Here is a 24,971-nt window from a genome sequence, read left to right on the forward strand (position 1 = left end):
CAGGAGTGGAATTGCTGGATCATATGGCAGTTCTATTTTTAATTATTTGAGGAACCTCCATACTGTTTCCCATAGTGGTTGCACCAATTTACATTCCCACCAACAGTGTAGGAGGGTTCCCTTTCCTCCAAATCCTCACCAACATCTTTTGTCATATTTTTATTTTTACCATCTTTATTGGAGTATAATTGCTTAACAATGGTGTGTTAGTTTGTGCTTTATAACAAAGTGAATCAGCTATACATATACATATATCCCCATATCTCCTCCCTCTTGCATCTCCCTCCCACCCTCCCTATCCCACCCCTCTAGGTGGACACAAAGCACTGAGCTGATCTCCCTGTGCCATGCAGCTGCTTCCCACTAGCTGTCTGTTTTACATTTGGTAGTGTATATAAGTCTATGCCACTATCTCACTTCGTCCCAGCTTACCCTTCCCACTCCCTGCGTCCTCAAGTCCATTCTCTATGTGTCTTTATTCCTGTCCTGCCCCTAAGTTCTTCAGAACCACTTTTTTTTTTTTTTAGATTCCATATATATGTATTAGCATATGGTATTTGTTTTTCTCTCACTTCACTCTGTATGGTACCCTCTAGGTCCATCCATCTCACTACAAATAACTCAATTTCATTTCTTTTTATGGCTGAGTAATATTCCATTGTATATATATGCCACATCTTCCTTATCCATGCATCTGTCAATGGACACTTAGGTTGCTTCCATGTCCTGGCTGTTGTAAATAGAGCTGCAATGAACATTGTAGTACATGACTCTTTTTGAATTATGGTTTTCTCAGGGTATATGCCCAGTAGTGGGATTGCTGGGTCGTATGGTAGTTCTACTTTTAGACTTCTGAGGAATCTCCATACTGTTCTCCATAGTGTTTGTATCAATTTACATTCCCACCAACAGTGCGGGAAGGTTCCCTTTTCTCCACACCCTCTCCAGCGTTTATTGTTTGTAGATTTTTTGATGATGGCTATTCTGACCAGTGTGAGTTGGTACCACACTGTAGTTTTTGTTTGTTTGTTTGTTTGTTTTGCGGTACGCGGGCCTCTCACTGTTGTGGCCTCTCCTGCTGCGGCGCACAGGCTCCAGACACGCAGGCTCAGCGGCCATGGCTCACGGGCCTAGCTGCTCTGCGGCATGTGGGATCTTCCCGGACGGAGCACGAACGCGTGTCCCCTGCATTGGCAGGCAGACTCTCAACCACTGCACCACCAGGGAAGCCCCGCACTGTAGTTTTGATTTGCATTTCTCTAATGATTAGTAATGTTGAGCATTTTTTCATGTGTTTGTTGCCAATCTGTAAATCTTCTTTGGAGAAATGTCTGTTTAGGTCTTCTACCCATTTTTGGATTGGGTTGTTTTTTTTTTGATATTGAGCTGCATGAGCTGCTTGTATATTTTGCAGATTAATCCTTTGTCAGTTGCTTCATTTGAAAATATTTTCTCCCATTCTGAGGGTTGTCTTTTTGTCTTGTTTATGGTTTCCTTTGCTGTGCAAAAGCTTTTAAATTTCATTAGGTCGTGTTTGTTTATTTTTGTTTTTGTTTCCATTTCTCTAGTAGGGGGGTCAAAAAGGATCTCACTGTGATTTATGTCATAGAGTGTTCTGCCTTTGTTTTCCTCTACGAGTTTTATAGTGTCTGGCCTTACATTTAGGTCTTTAATCCATTTTGAGTTTATTTTTGTGTATGATGTTAGGGAGTGTTGTAATTTCATTTTTTTTATATGTAGCTGTCCAGTTTTCCCAGCACCACTTATGGAAGAGGCTGTCTTTTCTCCATTGTATATTCTTGCCTCCTTTATTGAAAGTAAGGTGACTATATGTGCATGAGTTTATCTCTGGGCTTTCTATCCTGTTCCATTGATCTATATTTCTGTTTTTGTGCCAGTACCATACTGTCTTGATTACCATAGCTTTGTAGTTTAGTCTGAAGTCAGGGAGCCTGATTCCTCCAGCTCCATTTTTCTTTCTCAAGATTGCTTTGGCTATTTGGGGTCTTTTGTGTTTCCATACGAATAGTGAAATTTTTTGTTCTAGTTCTGTGGAAAATGCCAGTGGTAGTTTGATAGGGATTGCACTGAATCTGTAGTTTGCTTTGGGTAGTATAGTCATATTCACAATGTTGATTCTTCCAGTCCAAGGACATGGTATATCTCTCCCTCTGTATCATCTATAATTTCTTTCATCAGTGTCTTATAGTTTTCTGCATACAGGTCTTTTATCTCTTCAGGTAGGTTTATTCCTAGGTATTTTATTCTTTTTGTTGCAATGGTTAATGGTAGTGTTTCCTTAATTTCTCTTTCAGATTTTTCATCATTAGTGTATAGGAATGCAAGAGATTTCTGTGCATTAATTTTGTATCCTGCTACTTTAACAAATTCATTGATTAGCTCTAGTAGTTTTCTGGTAGCATCTTTAGGATTCTCTATGTATAGTATCATGTCATCTGCAAACAGTGACAGTTTTACTTCTTTTCCGATTTGGATTCATTTTATTTCTTTTTTGTCTCTGATTGCTGTGGCTAAAATTCCAAAACTATGTTGAATAATAGTGTTGAAAGTGGGCAACCTTGTCTTGTTCCTGATCTTAAAGGAAATGGTTTCAGGTTTTCACCATTGAGAATGATGTTTGCTGTGGGTTTGTCATATATGGCCTTTATTATGTTGAGGTAAGTTCCCTCTATGCCTACTTTCTGGAGGGTTTTTATCATAAGTGGGTGTTGAATTTTGTCAAAAGCTTTTTCTGCATCTATTGAGATGATCATATGGTTTTTCTCCTTCAATTTGTTAATATGGCTTATCACATTTATTTGCGTATTTGAAAAATCCTTTCATTCCTGGAATAAACTCCACTTGATCATGGTGTATGATCCTTTTAATGTGCTGTTGGATTCTGTTTGCTAGTATTTTTTTGAGGATTTTTGCATCTATATTCATCAGTGATATTGGCCTGTAGTTTTCTTTTTTTGTGGCATCTTTGTCTGATTTTGGTATTAGACTGATGGTGGCCTTGTAGAACGAGTTTGGGAGTGTTCCTCCCTCTGCTATATTTTGGAAGAGTTTGGGAAGGATAGATGTTAGCTCTTCTCTCAGTGTTTGTTAGAATTCGCCTGTGAAGCCATCAGGTCCTGGGCTTTTGTTTGTTGGAAGATTTTTAATCACAGTTTCAATTTCAGTGCTTGTGATTGGTCTGTTTATATTTTCTATTGCTTACTGGTTCAGTCTCGGAAGGTTGTGCTTTTCTAAGAATTTGTCCATTTCTTCCAGGTTGTCCATTTTATTGGCATATAGTTTCCTGTAGTAATCTCTCATGATCCTTTGTATTTCTGTGGTGTCAGTTGTTACTTCTCCTTTTTCGTTTCTAATTCTATTGATTTGAGTCTTCTCCCTTTTTTTCTTGATGAGTCTGGCTAATGGTTTATCAATTTTGTTTATCTTCTCAAGGAACCAGCTTTTAGTTTTACTGATCTTTACTATCGTTTCCTTCATTTCTTTTTCATTTATTTCTGATGTGATCATTACGATTTCTTCTGCTAACTTGGGTGTTTTTTTTCTTCTTTCTCTAATTGCTTTGGGTGTAAAGTTAGGTTGTTTATGTGAGATGTTTCTTGTTTCTTGAGGTAGGATTTTATTGCTATAAACTTCCCTCTTAGAACTGCTTTTGCTGCATCTCATAGGTTTTGGGTCATCATGTTTTCATTGTCATTTGTCTCTAGGTATTTTTTGATTTCCTCTTTGATTTCTTCAGTGATCTCTTGGTTGTTTAGTACCATATTGTTTAGCCTTCATGTGTTTGTATTTTTTACAGATTTTTTTCCTGTAATTGATATCTAGTCTAATAGCATTGTGGTCAGAAAAGATATTTGATACAATTTCAATTTTCTTAAATTCACCAAAGCTTGATTTGTGTCCCACGATATGTTCTATCCTGGAGAATGCTTCATGAGCACTTGAGAAGAAAGTGTCATCTGCTGTTTTTGGATGGAATGTCCAATAAATATCAATTAAGTTCGTCTTGTTCAGTGTATCATTTAAAGCTTGTGTTTCCTTATTTATTTTCATTTTGGATGATCTGTCCGTTGGTGAAAGCGGGGTGTTAAAATCCCGTATTATGATTGTGTTACTGTCGATTTCCCCTTTTATGGCTGTTAGCATTTGCCTTATGTACTGAGGTGCTCCTATGTTGGGTGCATAAATATTTATAATTGTTGTATCCTCTTATTGGATTGATCCCTTGATCATCGTGTAGTGTCCTTTTTTGTCTCTTGTAGTAGTCTATATTTTACTATTTTGTCTGATATGAGAATTGCTATTGCAGCTTTCTTTTGATTTCTGTTTGCATGGAATATCTTTTTCCATCCCCTCACTTTCAGTCTGTATGTGTCCCTAGCCCTGAAGTGGGTCTCTTGTAGATAGCATATATATGGGTCTTGTTTTTTATCCATTCAGCCAGTCTATGTATTTTGGTTGGAGCATTTAATCGATTTACATTTAAGGTAATTATCGATATGTATGTTCCTATTAACATTTTCTTAATTGTTTTGAGTTTGTTATTGTAAGTCTTTTCCTTCTCTTGTGTTTCCTGCCTAGAGAAGTTCCTTTAGCATTTGTTGTAGAGCTTGTTTGGTGGTGCTGAATTCTCTTAGCTTTTGCCTGTCTGTAAAGGTTTTAATTTCTCCACTGAATCTGAATGAGATCCTTGCTTGGTAGAGTAATCTTGGTTGTAGGTTTTTCCCTTTCATCACCTTAAATATGTCCTGCCACTCCCTTCTGGCTTGCAGAGTTTCTGCTGAAAGATCAGTTGTTAACCTTATGGGGATTCCCTTGTTTGTTAATTCTTGCTTCCCTTGCTGCTTTTAATATTTTTTCTTTGTATTTAATTTTTGATAATTTGATTAATATGTGTCTTGGCGTGTTTCTCCTTGGATTTATCCTGTGTAGAACTCTCTGTGCTTCCTGGGCTTGATTGACTATTTCCATTCTCATGTTAGGGAAATTTTCAACTAAAATCTCTTCAAATATTTTCTCAGCCCCTTTTTTTTTTGCCTCTTCTTCCTCAGGGACCCCTATAATTTGAATGTTGGTGTGTTTAATGTTGTCCCAGAGGTCTCTGAGATTGTCCTCAATTCTTTTATTTCTTTTTTCTTTATTCTGCTCTGTGGTAGTTATTTCCACTATTTTATCTTCCACATCATTTATCCATTCTTCTGCCTCAGTTATTCTGCTATTGATTCCTTCTAGAGAATTTTTTATTTCATTTATTGTGTTGTTCATTATTGTTTGTTTGCTCTTTAGTTCTCTAGGTCCTTGTTAAACGTTTCTTGTATTTTCTCCATTCTATTTCCAACATTTTGGATCATCTTTACTATCATTACTCTGAATTCTTTTTCTGGTAGACTGCCTATTTCCTCTTCATTTGTTTGGCCAAGTGGGTTTTTACCTTGCTCCTTCATCTGCTGTGTGTTTCTCTGTCTTCTCATTTTGCTTAACTTACTGTGTTTGGTGTCTCCTTTTCACAGGCTGCAGGTTCATTTTTGGTGTCTATTCATAGTGGGTAAGGTTGGTTCAGTGGGCTGTGTAAGCTTCCTGGGGGAGGGGAATGGTGCCTGTGTTGTGCTGGATGAGGCTGGATCTTGTCTTTCTGGTGGGCAGGACCATGTCCCGTGGTGTGTTTTGGGGTGTCTGTGAATTTGTTTTGATTTTAGACAGACTCTGTGCTAATGGGTCGAGTTGTATTCCTGTCTTGCTTGTTGTTTGGCATAGGGTGTCTGTAGATTGCTGGTCGTTGAGTGGAGCTGGGTCTTAGCATTGAGATGGAGATCTCTGGGAGAGCTTTCACCATTTGATATTACATGGGGCTGGGAAGTCTCTGGTGGATGAATGTCCTGAACTTGGCTCTCCCACCTCAGAGGCTCAGGCCTGACACCCAGCTAGAGCACCAAGACCCTGTCAGCCACACGGCCCGGTATGTGGGAAGTTTCTTGCCTTTTGGGAAGTCTGAGGTCTTCTGTCAACATTCAGTAGGTGTTCTGTAGGAGTAGTTCCACATGTGGATGTAGTTTTGGTGTATTTGTGGGGAGGAACGTGATCTACACGTTTTACTCCTCCACCAACTTGAAGGTGCCCCTTTTGTCCTCTTTTTGATGATAGCCATTCTGACTGATGTGAAGTGATATCTCATTGTGCTTTTGATTTGCACTTCCCTGATGATTAGTGTTGCTGAACATCTTTTCTTGTGCCTGTTTGCCATCTGCAGGTCTTTTTTGAAAAGATGTCTATTCAGGCCTTTGCTCATTTTTTAAATCAGGTTGCTTGTTTTTTTGATATTGAGTTGTATGAGCTTGTTATATGTTTTGGATATTAACCCCTTTTCAGACATATCATTTGCAAATATCTTCTCCCATTCAGTAGGTTGTCTTTTTGTTTTGTTAATTTTTTCCTTTGCTGTGCAAGAGCTTCTAAGTTTGATTAGGTCCCATTTGTTTATTTTTGCTTTTGCTTCCTTGCCTGAGGAGACAGATCCAAAAACAAATATTGCTAAAACTTATGTCAAAGCATGTTCTGCCTATGTTTTCTTCTAGGAGTTTTCCCAGCACCGCTTATAGAAGAGACTGTCTTTTCTCCATGTATATTCTTGCCTCCTTTGTTATAGATTAACCATAAGTGTGTGTGTTTGTTTCTGGGCTTTTTTTCTGTTCCATTGATTTATGTCTGTTTTTGTGCCAGTACCATACTGTTTTGACTACTATAACTTTGTAGTATATTCCCAATACTTTTAAGATTGACGTTAACATGGTATAGAGGACTTGAATGCCCCTACCTACCCCTCCATCCTCTTTTCATACATACTCAGTCTTCATCTTTGAGATCCAGTCATGCTGACCAGTTAGCTTCTCTGACTTTCTAGGCTCCCACTGCAGGGTGTTTGCATATTCTACTCCCTCTTCCTGGCATGTTCTTTCCTCCCCTGTGCCCCTTTGTCTAAGTGACTCTTAATCTTTCTTCTGATCTCAGCTCAATCCTTATTCCCCAGGGAATATTCTCTTAGGTATACAGTCTTATAGTACCATGACCCTCTTTTTCATAGCACTTGCCACAGTTGTAATTCTATATTTATGTGGTTCTTTGATTAATAATTCTCTTCCCTCCTAGATGATTTCCTTCTCTATGCTCACCATTTTCCCTAGCCCCTATCATAATGCCAGGCACGTGTTACATATTCAAAAAATATTTGTTGAATGAATGAAAAGTTAATGGAGGAGGGATAATCAAATGCTACTCTGGTTGTTTTTGTCCTTCTTAGAATATTAGAGTTTTAGATGGAGAAACAATCTTAGAGATCATTAAACATGGTACCCTCATTTTAAAAAAAGGAAACTGAGGCACAGAGAAGTTAAGTGACTGTCCTAAACTCATTGTGAATCAAGTTCTGAACTTGAAAATCCTCCATTGTCAGGGTAGATTCAAAGTATAACTGTGTATTTTAAGCTTATGTGTTGGACTAGGTGAAAGCCATGCTATGATGGGGGAAGATTTTTCAAGATGTGTCTGGTTGTCTCCATTATTTCCCCAGCATTCAGCACAATGTCTGCTGTTTAGTAGACTGATTGTTGTATGTAAAATATGCCAAGGGGGAGGGTTGAAGGCGGGAATCTGTTAATAAATTAACTTTCTTTGACTAAATCAGACAGACTTGAAAACAGGGTAGAAGCAAAAATTAAGTTTTGTTTGTACGTACTTTTATAGAGGTTACTTATTTTTTACCACGTGCTTGTAAAAACATGTGCATATGTTTCAATAAAATCTACTTCACAAACAAAAGATTAGAGTACCTAGCACGTGGTAGGTATCCAATAATTTTGTGTCAAATATGAATCTGAATTATTGCCATTATAATGAATAATTTTTTTTTAATTTCAAAAGAAAATAGTGAAGAAATGTATGAAGAGGTCTACAGAACAAAGAGCAACTACCCAAAGATAGAGTGAGTTTCTCTTTTTCTTGGCTTCATAGGTAAGGGTATTTCCTGTTAGTCTAGGAAAACCAAAGTTTAACAAATGACCTCCATCCCTACCCACCCCATCTTTAGGGAAGATATGCATAGAGAATGGAGATAAGCTATTGTAATACAACATTGTGATCAATAGGGTACTTGTAATTGTGTACAATCATATCTAATCATTTTGATCACACTGCTTCCTCTTTTGAGAAAATGTCCATCTCCCAGAGTAGAGGACTTTGATACTGTGTTAGGGAATAAGTGAGAAAAGAGAAGTAAATATCAATAAAATGCTTCAATTCTGTAGTTGCTTTTCCAGGAAGAAATCAATGGTTATGATTTACCTGTATCTTTGAAAGTTAATGAGGCTATCTCTGGGATTGGGGCTTAATTTATTATCTAATAATTCAGTGTTATCAAGGACAGTATTTGTTCAAATGGGCATTACTAATCAAATTTAGTTATTAGGCACACATTGTGGAAAGGAAAACAGCAGTAGTCAAAAGCAAGAAGTTTGAGGGTTGAAGGGAAAAGAGGGCATTTGTGCTGGGTGGGATGATGTGAGTGTATCATTCCCTCTCCCTATGCTCCCTGCCCCCCAATCAAGAGCATATTTGGAAAAATTTTAATCATCAACCAGGCAGTCATTGTACCATCATTGTTATATTATCATTCCATAAATTAAAGATTAGTGATGTGAATTTCAGAAGCTAGGAATTTCTATAATGTATTTCTAGTATAGTTTGTAAACTATGGGTCCCTGAGTCATCGTCTCTAAAAGGAAGACTTTGCTCCATAAAGTCTTTAAAATAGAAACCATTTGGAGTAGATGAAAGTTTATATTGAAATATAGTAATTCCATCCATAGCTGATATGTGCTACTTCCTATCAGTATCTAAAGAAAGAAGAAGAGCATAGAAGCTGACAAGGCATTTTCCTGCTCTTCCTTGAGTGGGGTGTGTTGAAGAAATGAGACTGAAGTCTCTGATCCTTTTTACTACAGCAGGTTTCCATCCCCAGTACTCTCTCAAACATCGTGTTATTTATATCCTCTGATTCCTCTTAGTTTAGGTGGGAAAGAAGCACTTAAAAGACTGCAGAGGTTCTTCAAGAAAGAAAAGGATAGATTTAAAATGAAGAAAACCAAGTCGAAAGAAAATATAAGGTAAAAGGTCCCTTTTTATTTCTCCTTCCCAGAGAGTATTAGCAGTGCTGGCCTGGTTAGTTACACAGCTGATGGTCTCTATCCTGTTCTTCTAGTGAAGCGGTACCAGAAACTAAAACCAAAGGCCCTGGTTATCACCTACCACCTCCTTGCCAATATTTGAGTGAACTACACCCACAGATGCTAATGAGAAAGTGACAATGTCCCTTTTGAAAAAATGGATGAGAAAAGGCTGTGAACAAGGGTAGAGGGAAAGTCTTAATCAAACAAAGTCCAGGAAAGAAACTTTCCTCATCATCCTTGGCATAGATTCCTGTTGTTGTTACTGAGCATTATGTTATTAATTACATCCTATTATGCTGTCTCAGCCCTACAAGTTCCAGTGGTTTTATTTGTCTACACTTCCAAATTCTAATTTGCCTCTCTTGAGAGAGGCAGTGTGTGGAAAGGGAAGATGAATTTCTCAAAGTCTTAGACCTGGAAGGGACCCTCCAAGATCACCCTAGCTAATTACCAGTGGGAATTGGGAAGGTTAGAAATTCATGAGTAGGAGAAACAAACAAGAGGTCTAGGTTCTGGATTCTAGTTTCAGCTTCTCTGTTTATTCAGTGTGCAACCATGGGCAAATCACTTCCATTTTGCATTCATAGGGATCAAGTTTCTTCTTGCGTATAATAGGAGGGAGGAGGGAGACTGGGTGGTCTCTGGAGGCACTTCTCTCATATATGTGTGTGTGTGTGTGTGTGTGTGTGTATATGAGAGACACACACACACACAAAAACATAGACATAGATCTGTATTTTATGAGGGCAGAGGATGGTAAAATAATTTGACCCAGGTTATTACATATATTGACACGGAATTATGTTATTCTACCTTGAAGTTCTTTTCAATTATAAAACCTCAGAGTAACATGACTTTAAGTCTAATTTTCTGTTGGATGTAGATCTACCAAGAGATTTATATAGAATATGGGGTTTACAAATTGTAGTCCTGACCATGGAAGAAGAGGGAGTCTAGCTCCAGTGGCCAATGAGACCTAAAGGCAGACCCCGACCTTAGCAGGTTAGATGTTTCTGACAAAAATTATTAGTGTGATACCTGCAGTCCCTTAAAAATTTGATCCAGGTGAGAATGCTGATGCGTGTTTTTTTTTAAATAATATTTATTTATTTATTTTGGCTGCACAGGGTTTTAGTTGCAGCACGCAGGATCTTAGTTGCGGTAGGCATGAGGGATCTAGTTCCCCCGACCAGGGGTTGAACCCGGGCCCACTGCATTGGGAGCGTGGAGTCTTACCCACTGGACCACCAGGGAAGTCCCAATGCTGACGTTTTTAAAATTCAAATGTTATTTCCTTTTTCTTAGAGCTATTCTTAGAACTGTAAGTGACTGCTTATGACTTTTAGAACAAATATCCAATTCCTTTTCATTGCAAGTCAATACTTTTATAGCAGCCCCTTCCTACTTGTCCAGCTCCATCTCTCGCTCAGATTTACTCTCATCACCAGCCCATTAACACATTCCCTCTTTGTATATGAGGGCCCTGGCGTTTCATGCCTCCTTGCTTTTGACCACGACATTCCGTTGGTCTGGAATGTACCTGCCCTCCTCCAACTTCCTTTGATTATCAAAGTTCTAGCCTTCCCTTAAAGTTTGGTCAAATATTATCCTTTCTGGGACACATTCCATGAACCTTTCTACCCAAACCTGTATTACCGGTTTCTCTTCTATGTTTCTGTAACATCCCGTGCACATCTTGTAACATCTATTAATACTATTGAGAAACCCTTTTTCTTAGAGTCAGAGAATCAGGGTAAGAAGAGAAATCCATATACCTAATCCAACCCACTACACAAGCTTCTCTGCAGATTTCCTAAGAAGCCAAATCTCTATGCCTGCACACCTCTATAAAGAGAAATTCACTATGTGCAGGGGGAAATCTGCCATTTGTAGGAAGGTCTAAAAAGCCTTTTTTTTCCCCTTAAATTTTGCCAAAATCTGCCTCTCTACCTTAATTTTTCAATTAATAGCATGAAGACATACCAAGATAACAACAGAACTTTGTTTCTTTGTTTACCTTTTGTTAAGCCTTTTGATTGAGGGCTCTTCTCTGGAACATCAACTCTTAGTTTGTTGCGTTTTCTTCAGAAGGAGGTTGCAACCATGAAAATGTGACCTTTAAAAAGAGTTGGGGGCTTCCTTGGTGGCGCAGTGGTTGAGAGTCCGCCTGCCGATGCAGGGGACATGGGTTCGTGCCCCGGTCCGGGAAGATCCCACATGCCGTGGGGCGGCTGGGCCCGTGAGCCATGGCCGCTGAGCCTGCGCATCCGGAGCCTGTGCTCCGCAACAGGAGAGGCCACAGCAGTGAGAGGCCCGCGTACCACACACACACAAAAAAACAATTGGGTCTCTCAATCTTCTCTCTCTCACACACACACACATACACACACGCACAAACACACGCACACACTGCCTGTTAGGATTGTCATTATTAAATGGCTTGATTTAGGCATAAATAAACCAAGAATTAAATGCCACGGGTCTTAGCTATGCTATGAGTTTTACACGGGAATTAAATGTTAAGCCTCTTCTCACTCCCTCTGTTCCAAATGTTCTGACTTCTTCTTTCAACAGGCCAAGCACTCCTCAGCCTGAGGGTCTCTTTGCTGTTTCCTCCCCTATGAATGCTCTTACCCCAGATATCTAGCTGGCCTATTCTCTCACTATCTTCAGGCCTCTGCTTCAAAATCACCTTATCAGTGAAGCCTTCCCTGAACGTCCTCTGAAAAATGGCAAACCAGCTCTCACCTCCAGTCCCCCTCCCCCCTTACCCTGCTCTATTTTTCTTAATTGCACTTATCTCCATAAATTTCCTTACATGACAGATCATAAATTTCCTTGTTTGTTTTCTGTCTGTCTCACTCTACTAGACTCCATGAGGGCAGGGATTTTGACTGTTTTGTCCACTGCAGTATCTCCAACATAAAGTACAGTGCCTGGAAGGAAAAAAAAAAAAAAAAAAAACAGTGCCTGGGATATAATAGGCACTCAATAAGTATCTGTTGAATGAATAAATGACCTAAAGGAAGGAAATATCATTATAGATTTTTTTTTTGTGGCCTTGGTTTCTGTGTTTAAATAGGAGCTACCAGCACCCTGACCTAATTAAAATGGAGGAAGGGAATGGGTGTTAAGAAAGGCTCCCTTAAGCAAGGGACCGCTTGCTTAAGCCAAGGCCCCAAGGATATGTGCTCACTAGATGTTGAGGGCAGGAAGTGCACTAAGGCTTCACATGTGTTCTCTCTAATCCTCACAATAACCCATGAGTTAGAAACTTGTTCCTCCGTTTTACAGATGAAAAACTAAGGCTTTGAAAAGTTAAGTGACTTGCCCAGGGTAAGTGGCTAAGTGGCGGAAGTGAGAGTCGTATCAGCTCTGACTCTAGTGACCATGTATTTCTCCTACTGCGCCCTGCACATCACAGTCCTGGTCTCATAGACACCAACGGAAGGGATCACTGAGTATCAGCCCTGTCCCAGGCACATTCACTTAGGAAAGCTCATCCCGTACAAAGGGAACTCTACAAGATAGGTGCTGGTATTCATTTTGGAAATGGAGAACTAAAGCTTCCATAAAGGTTAGTGCTGTTCCTTTGGTCAGCCCTTTATTATGTTCTAATCACAGAGTGTTATATTAACTTACTTTTGGTGCCCCTCACTAAACCGTGAGCTACTTCAGGACAGAAACTGTGTCTAATCATTTTGTATACCCAGCACATGGGCCTGGCCCGTGATGAGTGTCCCCAGCATACCTGTAGGACTGAAATTAAATTAATTGCTTAAAATACGTGGATTTTTTTCCTACCACATCATGCTTCCTTTCATGTAATCTTAACTGTGAGATTTGAGGAAAACCAGATGATCTACCTAGTCAATGTCCTCTCCTACTTAGCACATTTACCATCTTCCATTTCCACCTAGCCTGGAATTCTCCCCTCAAGTCACCTCTTTGGTTAAACATAAACATAGTCAGGGTCCAGCATCTCCAGATGGTTCTCTCTCACCATACTTAACCCCACATTGAATTGGCATCGTGGAAGGTAGAAGGCAGAAACAGAATCCTGTGGCAGGGCTAAGGGACAGCCTGAGATTGTCTCGTTAGGAAAGGGGGTGTGGGTGGTCACTGGGGATGAATAAGCTCATTTACAAGAGGGGAGGTGATCAGAACAAAGCTGCAGGAAAGGTTTGCTTCGTATCTTTCCCCCAAAGCATCTGTATCAAGAAACCTAGTCATCAATATGTTATTTGAGATGTATCAGCTAATATTTCTGAACATGGCTTTTTCCCTTAACCCTTTGTGTCTTTTGTCAATTAACAGTGCATTTTCCATTTCGCTGCCTGAATTAGGTAAGTGACATTCGCTTATTTGCTGGAACAAAATTATTCAGAACTGACATATTCACAGTCTGAGAAAGAGAAGTAGTAATCCTTCCTGCATTCCATGTTTAATGAAAAATTGATACATCAAAATCAAAGACATTTTACACAATAGTAGTACTTACATTGGGGAAGATGAGTAACATTTCTCAAGTGCCTCCTATACGCCAGGCCTCTTAAAATCTGAGAAATAGATGCATTATCCCTTTTTAGGAAGGCTCTAGGACTCACATCCATACTTTAGTGACCTAGGATTTGTACTCAAGTCTCTGAATACGAAGCTCGTGCATTTTACATTATACCACATAACCTTCTGAAGGATTTAACAGCCAGCTCACCGGAATTAAGACATAGTAATTTGAACATGACCACTTTGCAGTACACATACTAACTGAATCAAGGATGGGTCATTGGAATACTTTTTGCTTTGCTATAAAAACAACAGTGCACAAATTAATACAGTGCCTGACATCTAGTGTGCTCGCTCTCAATCACGTTCAGTAAGTTGAATCTATCGATGAGAGAGGGCCATGTGTTTTGTTGTTTGTCAGGTTTAGTTTATAGGCTCTAGCGATGGTGGCTACTTTGATTTTACTCTGACTTGACAATTCAAATGTATATTATATTCCACAAATATAAGTTTGCTGCACTAAATAACAAATAGTTACATAAACCTGGTATAATAACAGCTCTCCCAGGCTTCCCTGGTGGCGCAGTGCTTAAGAATCTGCCTGCCAATGCAGGGGATATGGGTTCAAGCCCTGGTCCGGGAAGTTCCCACGTGCTGCGGAGCAACTAAGCCCGTGAGCCACAACTACTGAGCTTGCGTGCCACAACTAACTGAAGCCCGTGCGCCTAGAACCCGTGCTCTGCAACGAGAAGGCTCCGCAATGAGAAATCTGCACACTGCAATGAAGAGTAGCCCCCCCCCCGCCGCAACTAGAGAAAGCCTGTGTGCAACAATGAAGTCCCAACGCAGCCAAAAATAAAAATAAATAAATAAAATAAAAAAATAACAGCTTTCCCAAAATATCCTTGGTCTATGTAAAAAAAAAAAAAAAAAGTCAGAATAGGCACACATTGTACCCCATCCAAATATATGAATAACTGAATTATGAATTGTGAATAATTATGCCAAAAGGTTTCTAACTAGTTCAAGTGGTGAGTCACTTGAATATTATGGAATTCTATGTAGAGCACCAAGGAATGTGAATAGCCTAAACTGAAAACGTCTAATTATGATTATGTACTAAGTCAGATTCAATTTTATGCAAGCTTATTATAAAGAAGCAGTTGTCAGTGTTTTGAAATAAAAATCAGGGAAGAAAAATCAACATTAATGTTCTATTGTTTTTTTTCCCCTAGGAATTAAGCCCTCTCACTGCTCTAGCATTATAACATCTTTGTCCAGTTCCAGAATGATGGGAACCTAGTCTAAACATGATCCTTTCAGCAACTCATATTTTCTGGAAATCCACATGAAATCAAATTGATATAAATATTTATGCATGTGTTTGAGATACTAGGACATCTCACTATTTTTTATTCCTCAGTTGAACTTTTTCCCAAATGGATACTTGTTTTGTTCTTTGATCCTTTCTATATCCTATGATCAGATTTTGATTAAAAAGGCATGGGGATGCACCTAGATAATTAAGTAATTGTGTATAATTTGGAAAGCTGGGGATTGTATAAACCATACCTAATAATAGACTATTTTGATCCTATCTTGACCCTAGAACTTAGGTCTCAGGAAGTTATTATCTATGATGATGTGGACATAAAAGAAAAAAAGTCAAAGTAAGTCAATTTACCGCATTGGTCATCCCTACTGATATTTAACCCATTTCCTGATGCTTTGTTAAATACGGTCAGAGGGCCATCCCTTCAGATCCTTGGTTACTGGGTGAAAAGTCAAGTTGTGATATATTGCCCCCACTAGGAAAGGAAAATAATGAGTAATGTAGATGACCTAACAGTGGTAGGTGATTCAAAACTCACTGGAGCTTTGTTTCTTTTTTTTTTTTTGCGGTATGTGGGCCTCTCACTGTTGCGCCCTCTCCTGTTGCAGAGCACAGGCTCCGGACGCGCAGGCTCAACGGCCATGGCTCACGGGCCCAGCCGCTCCGCGGCATGTGGGATCTTCCCGGACCGGGGCACGAACCTGCGTCCCCTGCATAGGCAGGCGGACTCTCAACCACTGCGCCACCAGGGAAGCCCCTGGAGCTTTGTTTCTTACCTTTGAATCTATAGACTTGAAACTCATTTCAACATAACAAATACTTATTTAAATGCCTCCTGTGGAGGATGGCAAGCACTACCTGACAGAAGCTCTGTTCTCAAGGTCTAAATTACTAAAATCTATCAAAAAAGAGAAACCATCCTGAAACTCAATACCCTTATCTCTAGCTACTTATTATCTGTCCTTTCCCTCTCAACTAAATGGTTGAAAATAAAGGTCTCCTCTGCTCATCTTGGACCCATCTTTCCAAGCTCACTGCAACTGGGGTTCTGTTCCACCCTGACAGTGGACTTGTTTTTGGTAAGGTCACTAATTTCTTTGTTAAATCCAGTGGATACATGTAAGTCCTTATTATACTTGGCTTCTCTGTAATGTCTTAAATTGTTGATCATGCCATCCTTCAAAGGAAAAAAATACTAACTTTCCCCCAGGTTTCTATGTTATTATTTCTTATTCCTCATCTTTGGCTGTTGCCCCTCCTGTTTGATTGGTTCGTTTTGGTTTTGTGTGCATGTATGTGTTCTAATTCATTTCTTTAAAAATGATGTGTTTCTCAGATTTCCTGTATCAGTTCTCTTCCCTTCTTCCTTTATATGTTCTTGAATGGTCTCATCTACATCTAGGGCTTTAATTACAATCACTATAGTAAAGATATCAAAATTTACAATTTTGAGGTCAGATTTCTCTCTTCCACTTTAATAAGCCTGCTAGATAACTCTGTTTGAAACTCAGAATTCCATAATAACTCATAATCTCAACTGTCCCCATCCAAATATGATCCCTTTCTTCTAATCTCTATGTTGGTGATTGTTTCAATAAACACACAGTTGCTCAAACCAAAACCCTAAGCATTCATTGTCCTTGACTCATCCTCCTCTGGTGCCCTGCACCCTCTTCTGTTTAAATAACTCTCAAAATGTTCCTGCTTCCCCATCCCCACTGCACAGCCACATGAAGGCACTCATTACTTCTCAGCTGGATTATTGCAATGACTTCCTGAATGGCCACCTCACCTCCACTTCAGTTTATTTTCCAAACTTTCTAAAGTACAAATAGGATCATGTCACAAAACCACCATTCACCAGCTTAAAAATGGTTAGTGGTTGTCCATTGCTCTCAAAATGAAATCCAAACTGCTTAAGAAGGCATAAAATTCATTATTGATCCAGCTCCTGGCAAACTCTGAGCCTCAGCTGTACTTCCCACTCACTCACCATTCCTATGTTCCATCCATACTGTACATTTGGGTGTTCCTTGAACTCTTCAAGCTTTCCAGCATTTATAAACCTTCACATTTGTTCCAACTTCTTCAATTCATTCAACAAATATTTACTGAGCATGTACTATATGCCAGACACTATGCTAAGTGTTGGTATAAAGCAGTGAGTGAAATAGATGTAATTCCTATTCCTTTCTGATTGGAGAGGCAGATAAATAGATTAATTTTAAAAATCTATAGGGCTTCCCTGGTGGTGCAGTGGTTGAGAGTCCGCCTGCCGATGCAGGGGACACGGGTTCGTGACCCGGTCCGGGAAGATCCCACATGCCGTGGGGCGGCTGGGCCCGTGAGCCATGGCCGCTGAGCCTGCGCGTCCGAAGCCTGTGCTCCGCAATGGAAGAGACCGCAACAGTGAGAGGCCCGCGTACCGAAAAAAAAAAAAAATCTATAATTAAACATAGGGATTTGATTGCTTTGGATATTTTGAAAGAGAGTGGACATATGGTGTGTGTGTTGGAAGGAGATTGATAGTCATTTTAAAGTAGATATCTGGGGAAGGCCTTTCCAAGGAGGTGAGAATTTAAGAACAAAAGAATTGTTCTGTCTGTAACACACTTTGCCATGCTTTTTGCTTGGTTGACTATTTTATCCTTCATTATTTAAAACTGAATTCATATTTTGCTTTCCCCAGGAAGTCCTCTCTGAGTTTATCTATTTGGGTTAGGTCCCCCTTTTTATCAGAACATTCTTTTCATAGTTGTATTGTCTTATTTCTTGCCTGTCTCCTCCTCTAGATGGGAACTCCCTGAGGTAGGGGCTGTGGCTTTCTGATCTCTATCATGTGGCCTCATACCAAAACATAGTTTGTTAAATCAGATAACAAAGAAGGACCTGCCTCCAAAAAATGTGCAAAATAATTTGGAAGCTCAGAATAGGTAGACATTTCCATTATTTAGGGGATCAGAAAAGTCTCTGTGCCAAGTTAAAGAAGCAAGGATAGGAAACATTTTGACAGTTGGAGATTGGGGTTGAGAGAGAGAGAGAGAGAGAGAGAAGTGGGGAAGGTTTGCTGGAGGGAGAGGGGTGGACAGCTGTGTAAATGGAAAACAAGTGTGTTTGGGAAGTTTCATTGGACCATAAGGCATGTGATCAAGAAAGTGGGTGTTACGAGCAGGAAATGCAATTTGGCAGGAGATGGAGAGGAGAGCCCTGGAATATAAAATTAGAGTTAAGAATGAATTCTTTCTTAAAAATAAATTATATATTTGTAAAAATGAAAATAAGAAACATGTAAGTTTAAAGCAAGATAAAACAAATTTCCCTCAACCCATAACTCAACTTCAGAACTAGAACATATCCAGTGCTTTGATTTCTCTACCTTGTGCACATCCCTTGGTCTATCTCATTGCCTTCCCCCAAGGTAAACACTCTCCTACATTTCCTGTCTTTCACTTCCTGTTCAAAACCAAAATACTGTTATCAAGCACAGGTGATAAAAATATATTGTTTTATTAGGGATTTTAACATTGTAAAAACGGTATATTGTATATAGAATTCTGCAACTTCTTTTTTACTCAAAATCCATCCTTTTTTAAGCCACTATTAATTTATTCATTTTTACTGTTCTACAATATTCTATTTTATGTACATACCACAATTTATCCATTTTCTTGTGAGTACTGGGGTAGTTCCATATTTTTTGCACTTTTGAACAATACTGCTACAAATATTCTTATATGTATCCTTAGAAGGGAAAATAATGCAAATTTTACAGGGAATGCAAATTCATAAGAAAATGCCAACTTGTTTTCCAAAGGAAAGTAGGCAGAAGATATGAACAGGTCTTCTATAGAAAGACATGAGGGGTGAATAAACATATTAAAAGAGGTTCAACATTGTTAGTAATGAAGGTAATGCAAATCAATACCACAATGAGATAGTATCTTATACCCAATAAATTGGCAAAAATTAAGAATTCTTTCTGTGTTGGTGAGAACGTGGATCAGTATTCCCTTTAAATACTGCTGAGAAGAGTGTAAATTGGTACAACCACTTTGGAAAACAAGTTGGCATTTTCTTATGAATTTGCATTCCCTGTAAAATTTGCATTTATTGTATTTTCCCTTCTAAGTATACACGTGATTTATGATTGTTGCTTTCTATATCTTTAAAGAAATCTTTATCCCAAGATCATATGATATTCTCCCATATTTTCTTCTAAAACTGTTTAACTTTTTGCCTTTTACACATAAGCCTTAGATCTACCTGGAACTGATTTTGGCGTTTTTAGTGAAGTAGAGATCCAGTTAAATTTTCCTCCATGTGGGTAAATGTTCTAGCATGATTAATTGCATAGCCCCTATTTTCCCCATTTCTACAATGCCATCTTTGTCATACTAAGTTTCCAAAAATCTGAAGATCTGTTTCCATGCTCTGTGTTCTGTCATTTTTTTTTAGACATCTTTATTGGAGTATAATTGCTTTACAATGTTGTGTTCGTTTCTGCTTTATAACAAAATGAATCAGCTATACGTATACATATATCCCCATATCCCCTCCCTCTTGCATCTCCCTCCCACCCTCCCTATCCCACCCCTCTAGGTGGTCACAAAGCACTGAGCTGATTTCCCTGTGCTATGCAGCTGCTTCCTGCTAGCTATCTATTTTACATTTGGTAGTGTGTATATGTCCGTGCCACTCTCTCACTTCATCCCAGCTCACCCTTCCCCCTCCCCGTGTGTCATTTCTATCTTAATTGAATTGTGATCTGGAAGAGTAGTTGATATAGTATTAGTACACTGAGGAAGTAGCTGATATCAGTACTTTGACATATTCTGTGACATGATTCATGCCTAGTATATGGTCAAGTTTTATAAATGTTCCATGTGTACTTTAGAAAAATATGACTTCTCTGTTTGATACAAGGATCAACTTATGTCCTCTAAATCAAATATTTGGCTTGGCCAAAAAGTTCGTTGAGGTTTTTCTACTGTTATGGAAAAACCCAAACGACTTTTTTGGCCAACACAATATGTGTTAATTCTCTTAATAAAATCGTTTATAGATTTATGGATTTTTAGATGCTTGATCCATTAATATATGAAAGAAGTGGGTTGAAATCTCACAGAAAGATGGTAGATTTGTCAGTTTCTTCCAAAAGTCTATCATTTTTTTCTTTATATATATTTTTTCTTTTTTCTGTATTTTATATATATATTTTTTTCTTTATATCTTTATATATATTCTAAGGCTCTTTTATTAGTTGCATACGAAATTTTAAATATCTTCTGGTGAATTAAATGTTTCTTTTTAGGTTGTAGCCATCTCCATTCCCCCTAATATCAACACTATTAATAACAAAAATAATACTTATGTAGGTCTTACTGTGAGTCAGTCACTGTTTTTAGATTTAACATGTATTAACTCATTCAATCTTCACAACAATTGTGAAGTAGATACTACCATTATACAAATTTTGTAGAAGAGAGGCTGAGACACAGAGGTGAAGTTATTTGCCCAAGCTCATAGCGCCAGTAAGTGGTAGAACCAGGATTCAAACCCCAGCAACTAGACTCCCAAACCATTCTCTTTACTACAACACCAAGCTAATTTCCTAGTGATGCTTTGTCTTAAAGTCTAATTTGCCCAGTCTTATACCTACCTGACCTTTCTTTTAGTATTTCCCTAGTATACATTTTTCATCCTTTTTCTGATTTCCATATTCTTGTTCAATATGTCTTATATAAATAGCATAGAGCTGAACTGCCTTTTAAAAATATCTAACATGACGATACGTCTTAACTCCTACCTTGCCCTAATGTAAAGTTTAATCTTCTGAAATATTGTGGTGCTGATAGCATTTTCCTCAGGACAGACTTGTCTTCTGTGCTTGCATACTGCTTGCTGCTCTGTCTGGTTTCAGTTTATTTGCTGGGGGCTATTAAAGTATAACGTACAGGACTTAATCTAAGTGTAAAGTGTGGCAATTTGTTAAAACAAACAAACAAAAAACCTTTATCCAGGATCTAGCAGTTTTGTACTGGGAGGACCCTATCAGAAAATTCTTTTGCCCTACTGCCAAATAAGGAAGTCCAGAACTGTGGGCAAGAGGACAATGTAATCAGAGCCACACTTCAGGAAGAGTAACTAGACCTAGACCCTCTGCAGAGTGCTTTGGAGGGAAGGTCGGAAGTAGAACATTTGTTAGAATATTGTTAAAGGTGCTCAGATGAAAGATGATCACAGTGTGTTTTGGGATGGTGAAAAAAGTGAAGAAGATATTTTAAGATTAAATGATATTTACCAAGTCACTTAACCCTATCAAAATCTGACCAATTTCTTTTTCATGTGATAGAGTAAATCTTCTGTAGTTTGACCTCAGAGAAATCAATTATTGAAGACATTTGTAGCAGATGGAACACTGATGGAAAATAGCAGAACTGGGGATAGGAAGGGAGATGGAAGATGATATCTGAGTTCTTGTCAGCTTGGCTAGTTTGCATGTCATGTGCTGGTACGTATTAGGTTGAAGAGATGCCTAAACAACTCTGGATTCAATTGTTGCTAGACAATCCGGACCTCTGATTTTCATTTCCTTTTGTTCATTAGAATTTCCCCTACAGAGTCAGCAAGGGAAGGAAGAAGAGGGGAATCTTGAAAAAGACACTAGAACAGCTTCTACAACCTGGTCCCAGTGGGCCCTATGGCATGTCATGTTACTTCTCTGAATCTTAGTTTCTTAACCTGTGATATGGCAAAAAAAACCCAATCCTCATCCTGCCAAATTAATTAAGCTCTCTAACTAGATCCCTATAAAAGCTAAAATAAGTTGACAAAGAATTGACTGTAATGGTCACATGGTTAGCATGGGTAAAAATTAGTATGACTTTTCTGAAAATAATACGTTGTTTTATAATCATTAAAGAAAATAAACTGTTAAGCAGGCATTTGCTTTGCCTGTTCCCTGCCCTCACAGCTATAGCTCCTGCCTAAGAAGTCCATGCACAAGTTCTCATTAAACACTTGCTCTGTGCCTAGCACTGTCCTGAGCTTGTGGTAGGTATATCTGGAATGTGTGTGTCTGGATCCCATCTTTTGGGAACCTAAAGTGAAGAGATAAAATGAGTGAACATCAGACAATTAGAAAAGAAGTAACTGCTGAGCTCCTTGTTATAGACTCCAAAGGCAACAGACATTGAGATAAGAGAGTGATCGGAGATCCCTAGACGAGTCCTGAAGTCTTCTTAAAAGCTTTCCCTAAGCTGCATCTTTCTTTTTTATTGAAGTACGGTTGATTTACAATATTGTGTTAGTTTCAGGTGTACAGCACACTGATCCAGTTATTTTTTCTGATTATATTCCATTATGTTATTATAATATTGGATATAATTTCTTGTGCTATACAGTAAATCCTTGCTGCTTATCTATTTTATGTATAGTAGTTTGTATCTGTTAAACCCATATTCCTAGGCCTTATCTTTAATGCTGGTCAGATGCTGAGTCCCTGATATTCTGTTGGACCTTGTGACCATAATCTGAAGGGAATTGTGACACAATGTCACTGAAAAAATTTTTAAATCCTCTGACATAATATTCTTGTGGTTATAATTTAGCCAGTGAAAAGCTGTGTTCTGATGTGCGGACACCATAGACATACAGATGGTTGACAGAGGAGGGGCCAGTTTTGCTCACATCAATGATGAGCATATTGGTTACTTTGTCATAGCAGCAAAGTAAAGTTTTAAAGCAGCAGGCGTGATGAAAGACCATAGACTTTGGAGTCAAACACACTTGGATTCAAAGCCACTGGGTTCAAAGCCACTATTTCTGTGACCATAATAAGTTACCTAGATCATCTCTTTCCCCCTTTGTAAAACTTTATGAAAGACTACTTTAAAGGACTGTTGTAATACTTCCTGTAAAAAAACACATTAGTTAACATATGTAAAATGCCTAGCATAAGACTTGACACATAGGGGCTCAAACCATATTAGTTCCTTCTATAATACCCTCTCTCCTCTCTGCATCCTTTTCTGCTAATGCTAAGTACTAGTTGGATTAGTCTTGTCCCACAGTGTAAGTCCATTTTATCATTCATGTTTTAGAGGTGAAGAAACTGAGGCTCAGAAAGGAGAGGAAGTGTGATTATAAGCAGGTTGATTTCTTGCTTCTGGCTTCAAATTTTTTTTAAATTTAAGTTTTATATTGGAGTATAGTTGATTTACAATGTTGTATTAGTTTCAGGTGTACAGCAAAGTGATTCAGTTATACATATACATACATCCATTCTTTTTCAGATTCTGGCTTCAAATTTGGATTGCCACAGATCAGGCGTTGGCAAGCTATGGCCTGGGGGCCAAACATGGCCGGCCACTTGTTACTGTAAATACAGTGGCAATAGCAGAGTTGAGTAGTTACCATAGAGATGGCATGGCTTGCAAAGCCTAAAATATTTACGCTCTGGCCTTGCCATAGATTATCAAAATATACTTCTAGATGACTTTTTAATTTTTTGGTAAAACACAGTTGCCCAGAAAGTACTGATTGTTCCGTAAGGGTTTTAGTTCAATCTTAATTTACTTGCTCAAAATATTTTTCTTCTCAGTGATGAAGATAAACTAAAGACTTGGAAGCCCAAGTTTTTGATATCAAAGGAAAAAAAAGGGAAAAATGGTGCTAAAGAATCAGAAAGGTAAGCACAAAAGTACACTTAAATTACAGCTTATCTGCTGCGATTTATACCTCTTACTAGCTGTGTGGCCTTGGGCAGGTCATTAAATTTGACTTTCAGGTTCCTCATCTACAGAATGTGAATATTAACACCTACATTATAGTACAACTGAGAGGATTAAAAGAGAAAAAGAATATGAAAATGTAAAGTGTCACACATATTTATCTTTATCATTCCTGCTTTTGGTGGACAGGGAGCAAGAGAAGAATTCTAGCCACTCCTTATCAAATGATGAAAAATTTCCAGTCTTCCTTTGGGCAGTAGGAACTTCTCCCCGTAAGACAGAACTTGAATAATATACCAATTAGGACTTAAATGATGCTTTGAGAAGAGAAACTAGGTATCATATAGTAAGACTGATCGCCCTAAAATACAATATAATTCTAGTTATCACTACATTAGTGTTAAATAAAAAAGAATGTTTTATTGATTCAAGATCTCACCTTTATTCATGTGATTCAAATTCCCAGTCGGCTTGGTGGGGTGGTGATGTTTTTTACTCTCTCTGATGGTCACTTAGTGCTCTAGTCTTCTCAGCTGCTGGGATATGGGGCAGGAGCTGAGGCACTTGGTTTAACAAGTGTCTTGGGGAAATCCTTGTCTAAACGGTCATTGAGCTGGGAACACTGCATGGTCTGTCTGCTCTGGGAAATCTGTCTAGAAAAGTCCTACACGGGCACCCCAAAAGAAATCAGACATCAGTCTATACCAAATTTAAACTCAGAGGATGGCATAGGATGGCCCTTCCCTTAAGTTTGTTTTAAGTTTAGACTGGATGTAATTTATTCTTCCCAAGTTGGAAAGATGTATTCCTTAGACAAGAAGAGCATCTTTCTACCTTAAACTTCACACTTCTACTTTTGTGTAGCATAACAAAACAGAATTCCAAGAGATGAAATAAGAGTGAAGTTGTTTACCTTCCCCACCCCAAAAAAAGCTTTCTAGTATTTTAATGTCTATACCTAAGTCTTTTTAGGAAACAATCTTCTCGTGCTTTTTTATTTCTTACAACAAACTGATATAATGGTTTACTTTCTTTCTCAACTGAGTAAATTTGAAAATGCAATATTGAGTCTATTATTCTTCCTGTAAATTGATGTATCAATTTTCTATGTGTTCTTTGTTCCTTTTTAAATGGTTTCTACCATAACTTACTCTACCAATAAGA

General features: G+C 38.4%; 1 protein-coding gene across 1 annotated transcript in view; it reads left to right on the plus strand.

The window, feature by feature from the left end:
* Positions 1-24,971, plus strand: part of FYB2 (FYN binding protein 2) — an 86,738-nt gene that overhangs the window by 56,694 nt on the left and 5,073 nt on the right. The window contains 5 exon segments of the mRNA XM_029231088.1: positions 7,933-7,993; positions 9,075-9,173; positions 13,554-13,582; positions 15,352-15,412; positions 23,678-23,764. Of these exon segments, the coding sequence (XP_029086921.1) occupies positions 7,933-7,993; positions 9,075-9,173; positions 13,554-13,582; positions 15,352-15,412; positions 23,678-23,764 (337 nt within the window).

The sequence above is a fragment of the Monodon monoceros genome, unplaced genomic scaffold (assembly GCF_005190385.1).
Source record: "Monodon monoceros isolate NGI ecotype Baffin Bay Population unplaced genomic scaffold, NGI_Narwhal_1 Super_Scaffold_18, whole genome shotgun sequence".
Taxonomy (NCBI): Eukaryota; Metazoa; Chordata; class Mammalia; order Artiodactyla; family Monodontidae; genus Monodon; species Monodon monoceros.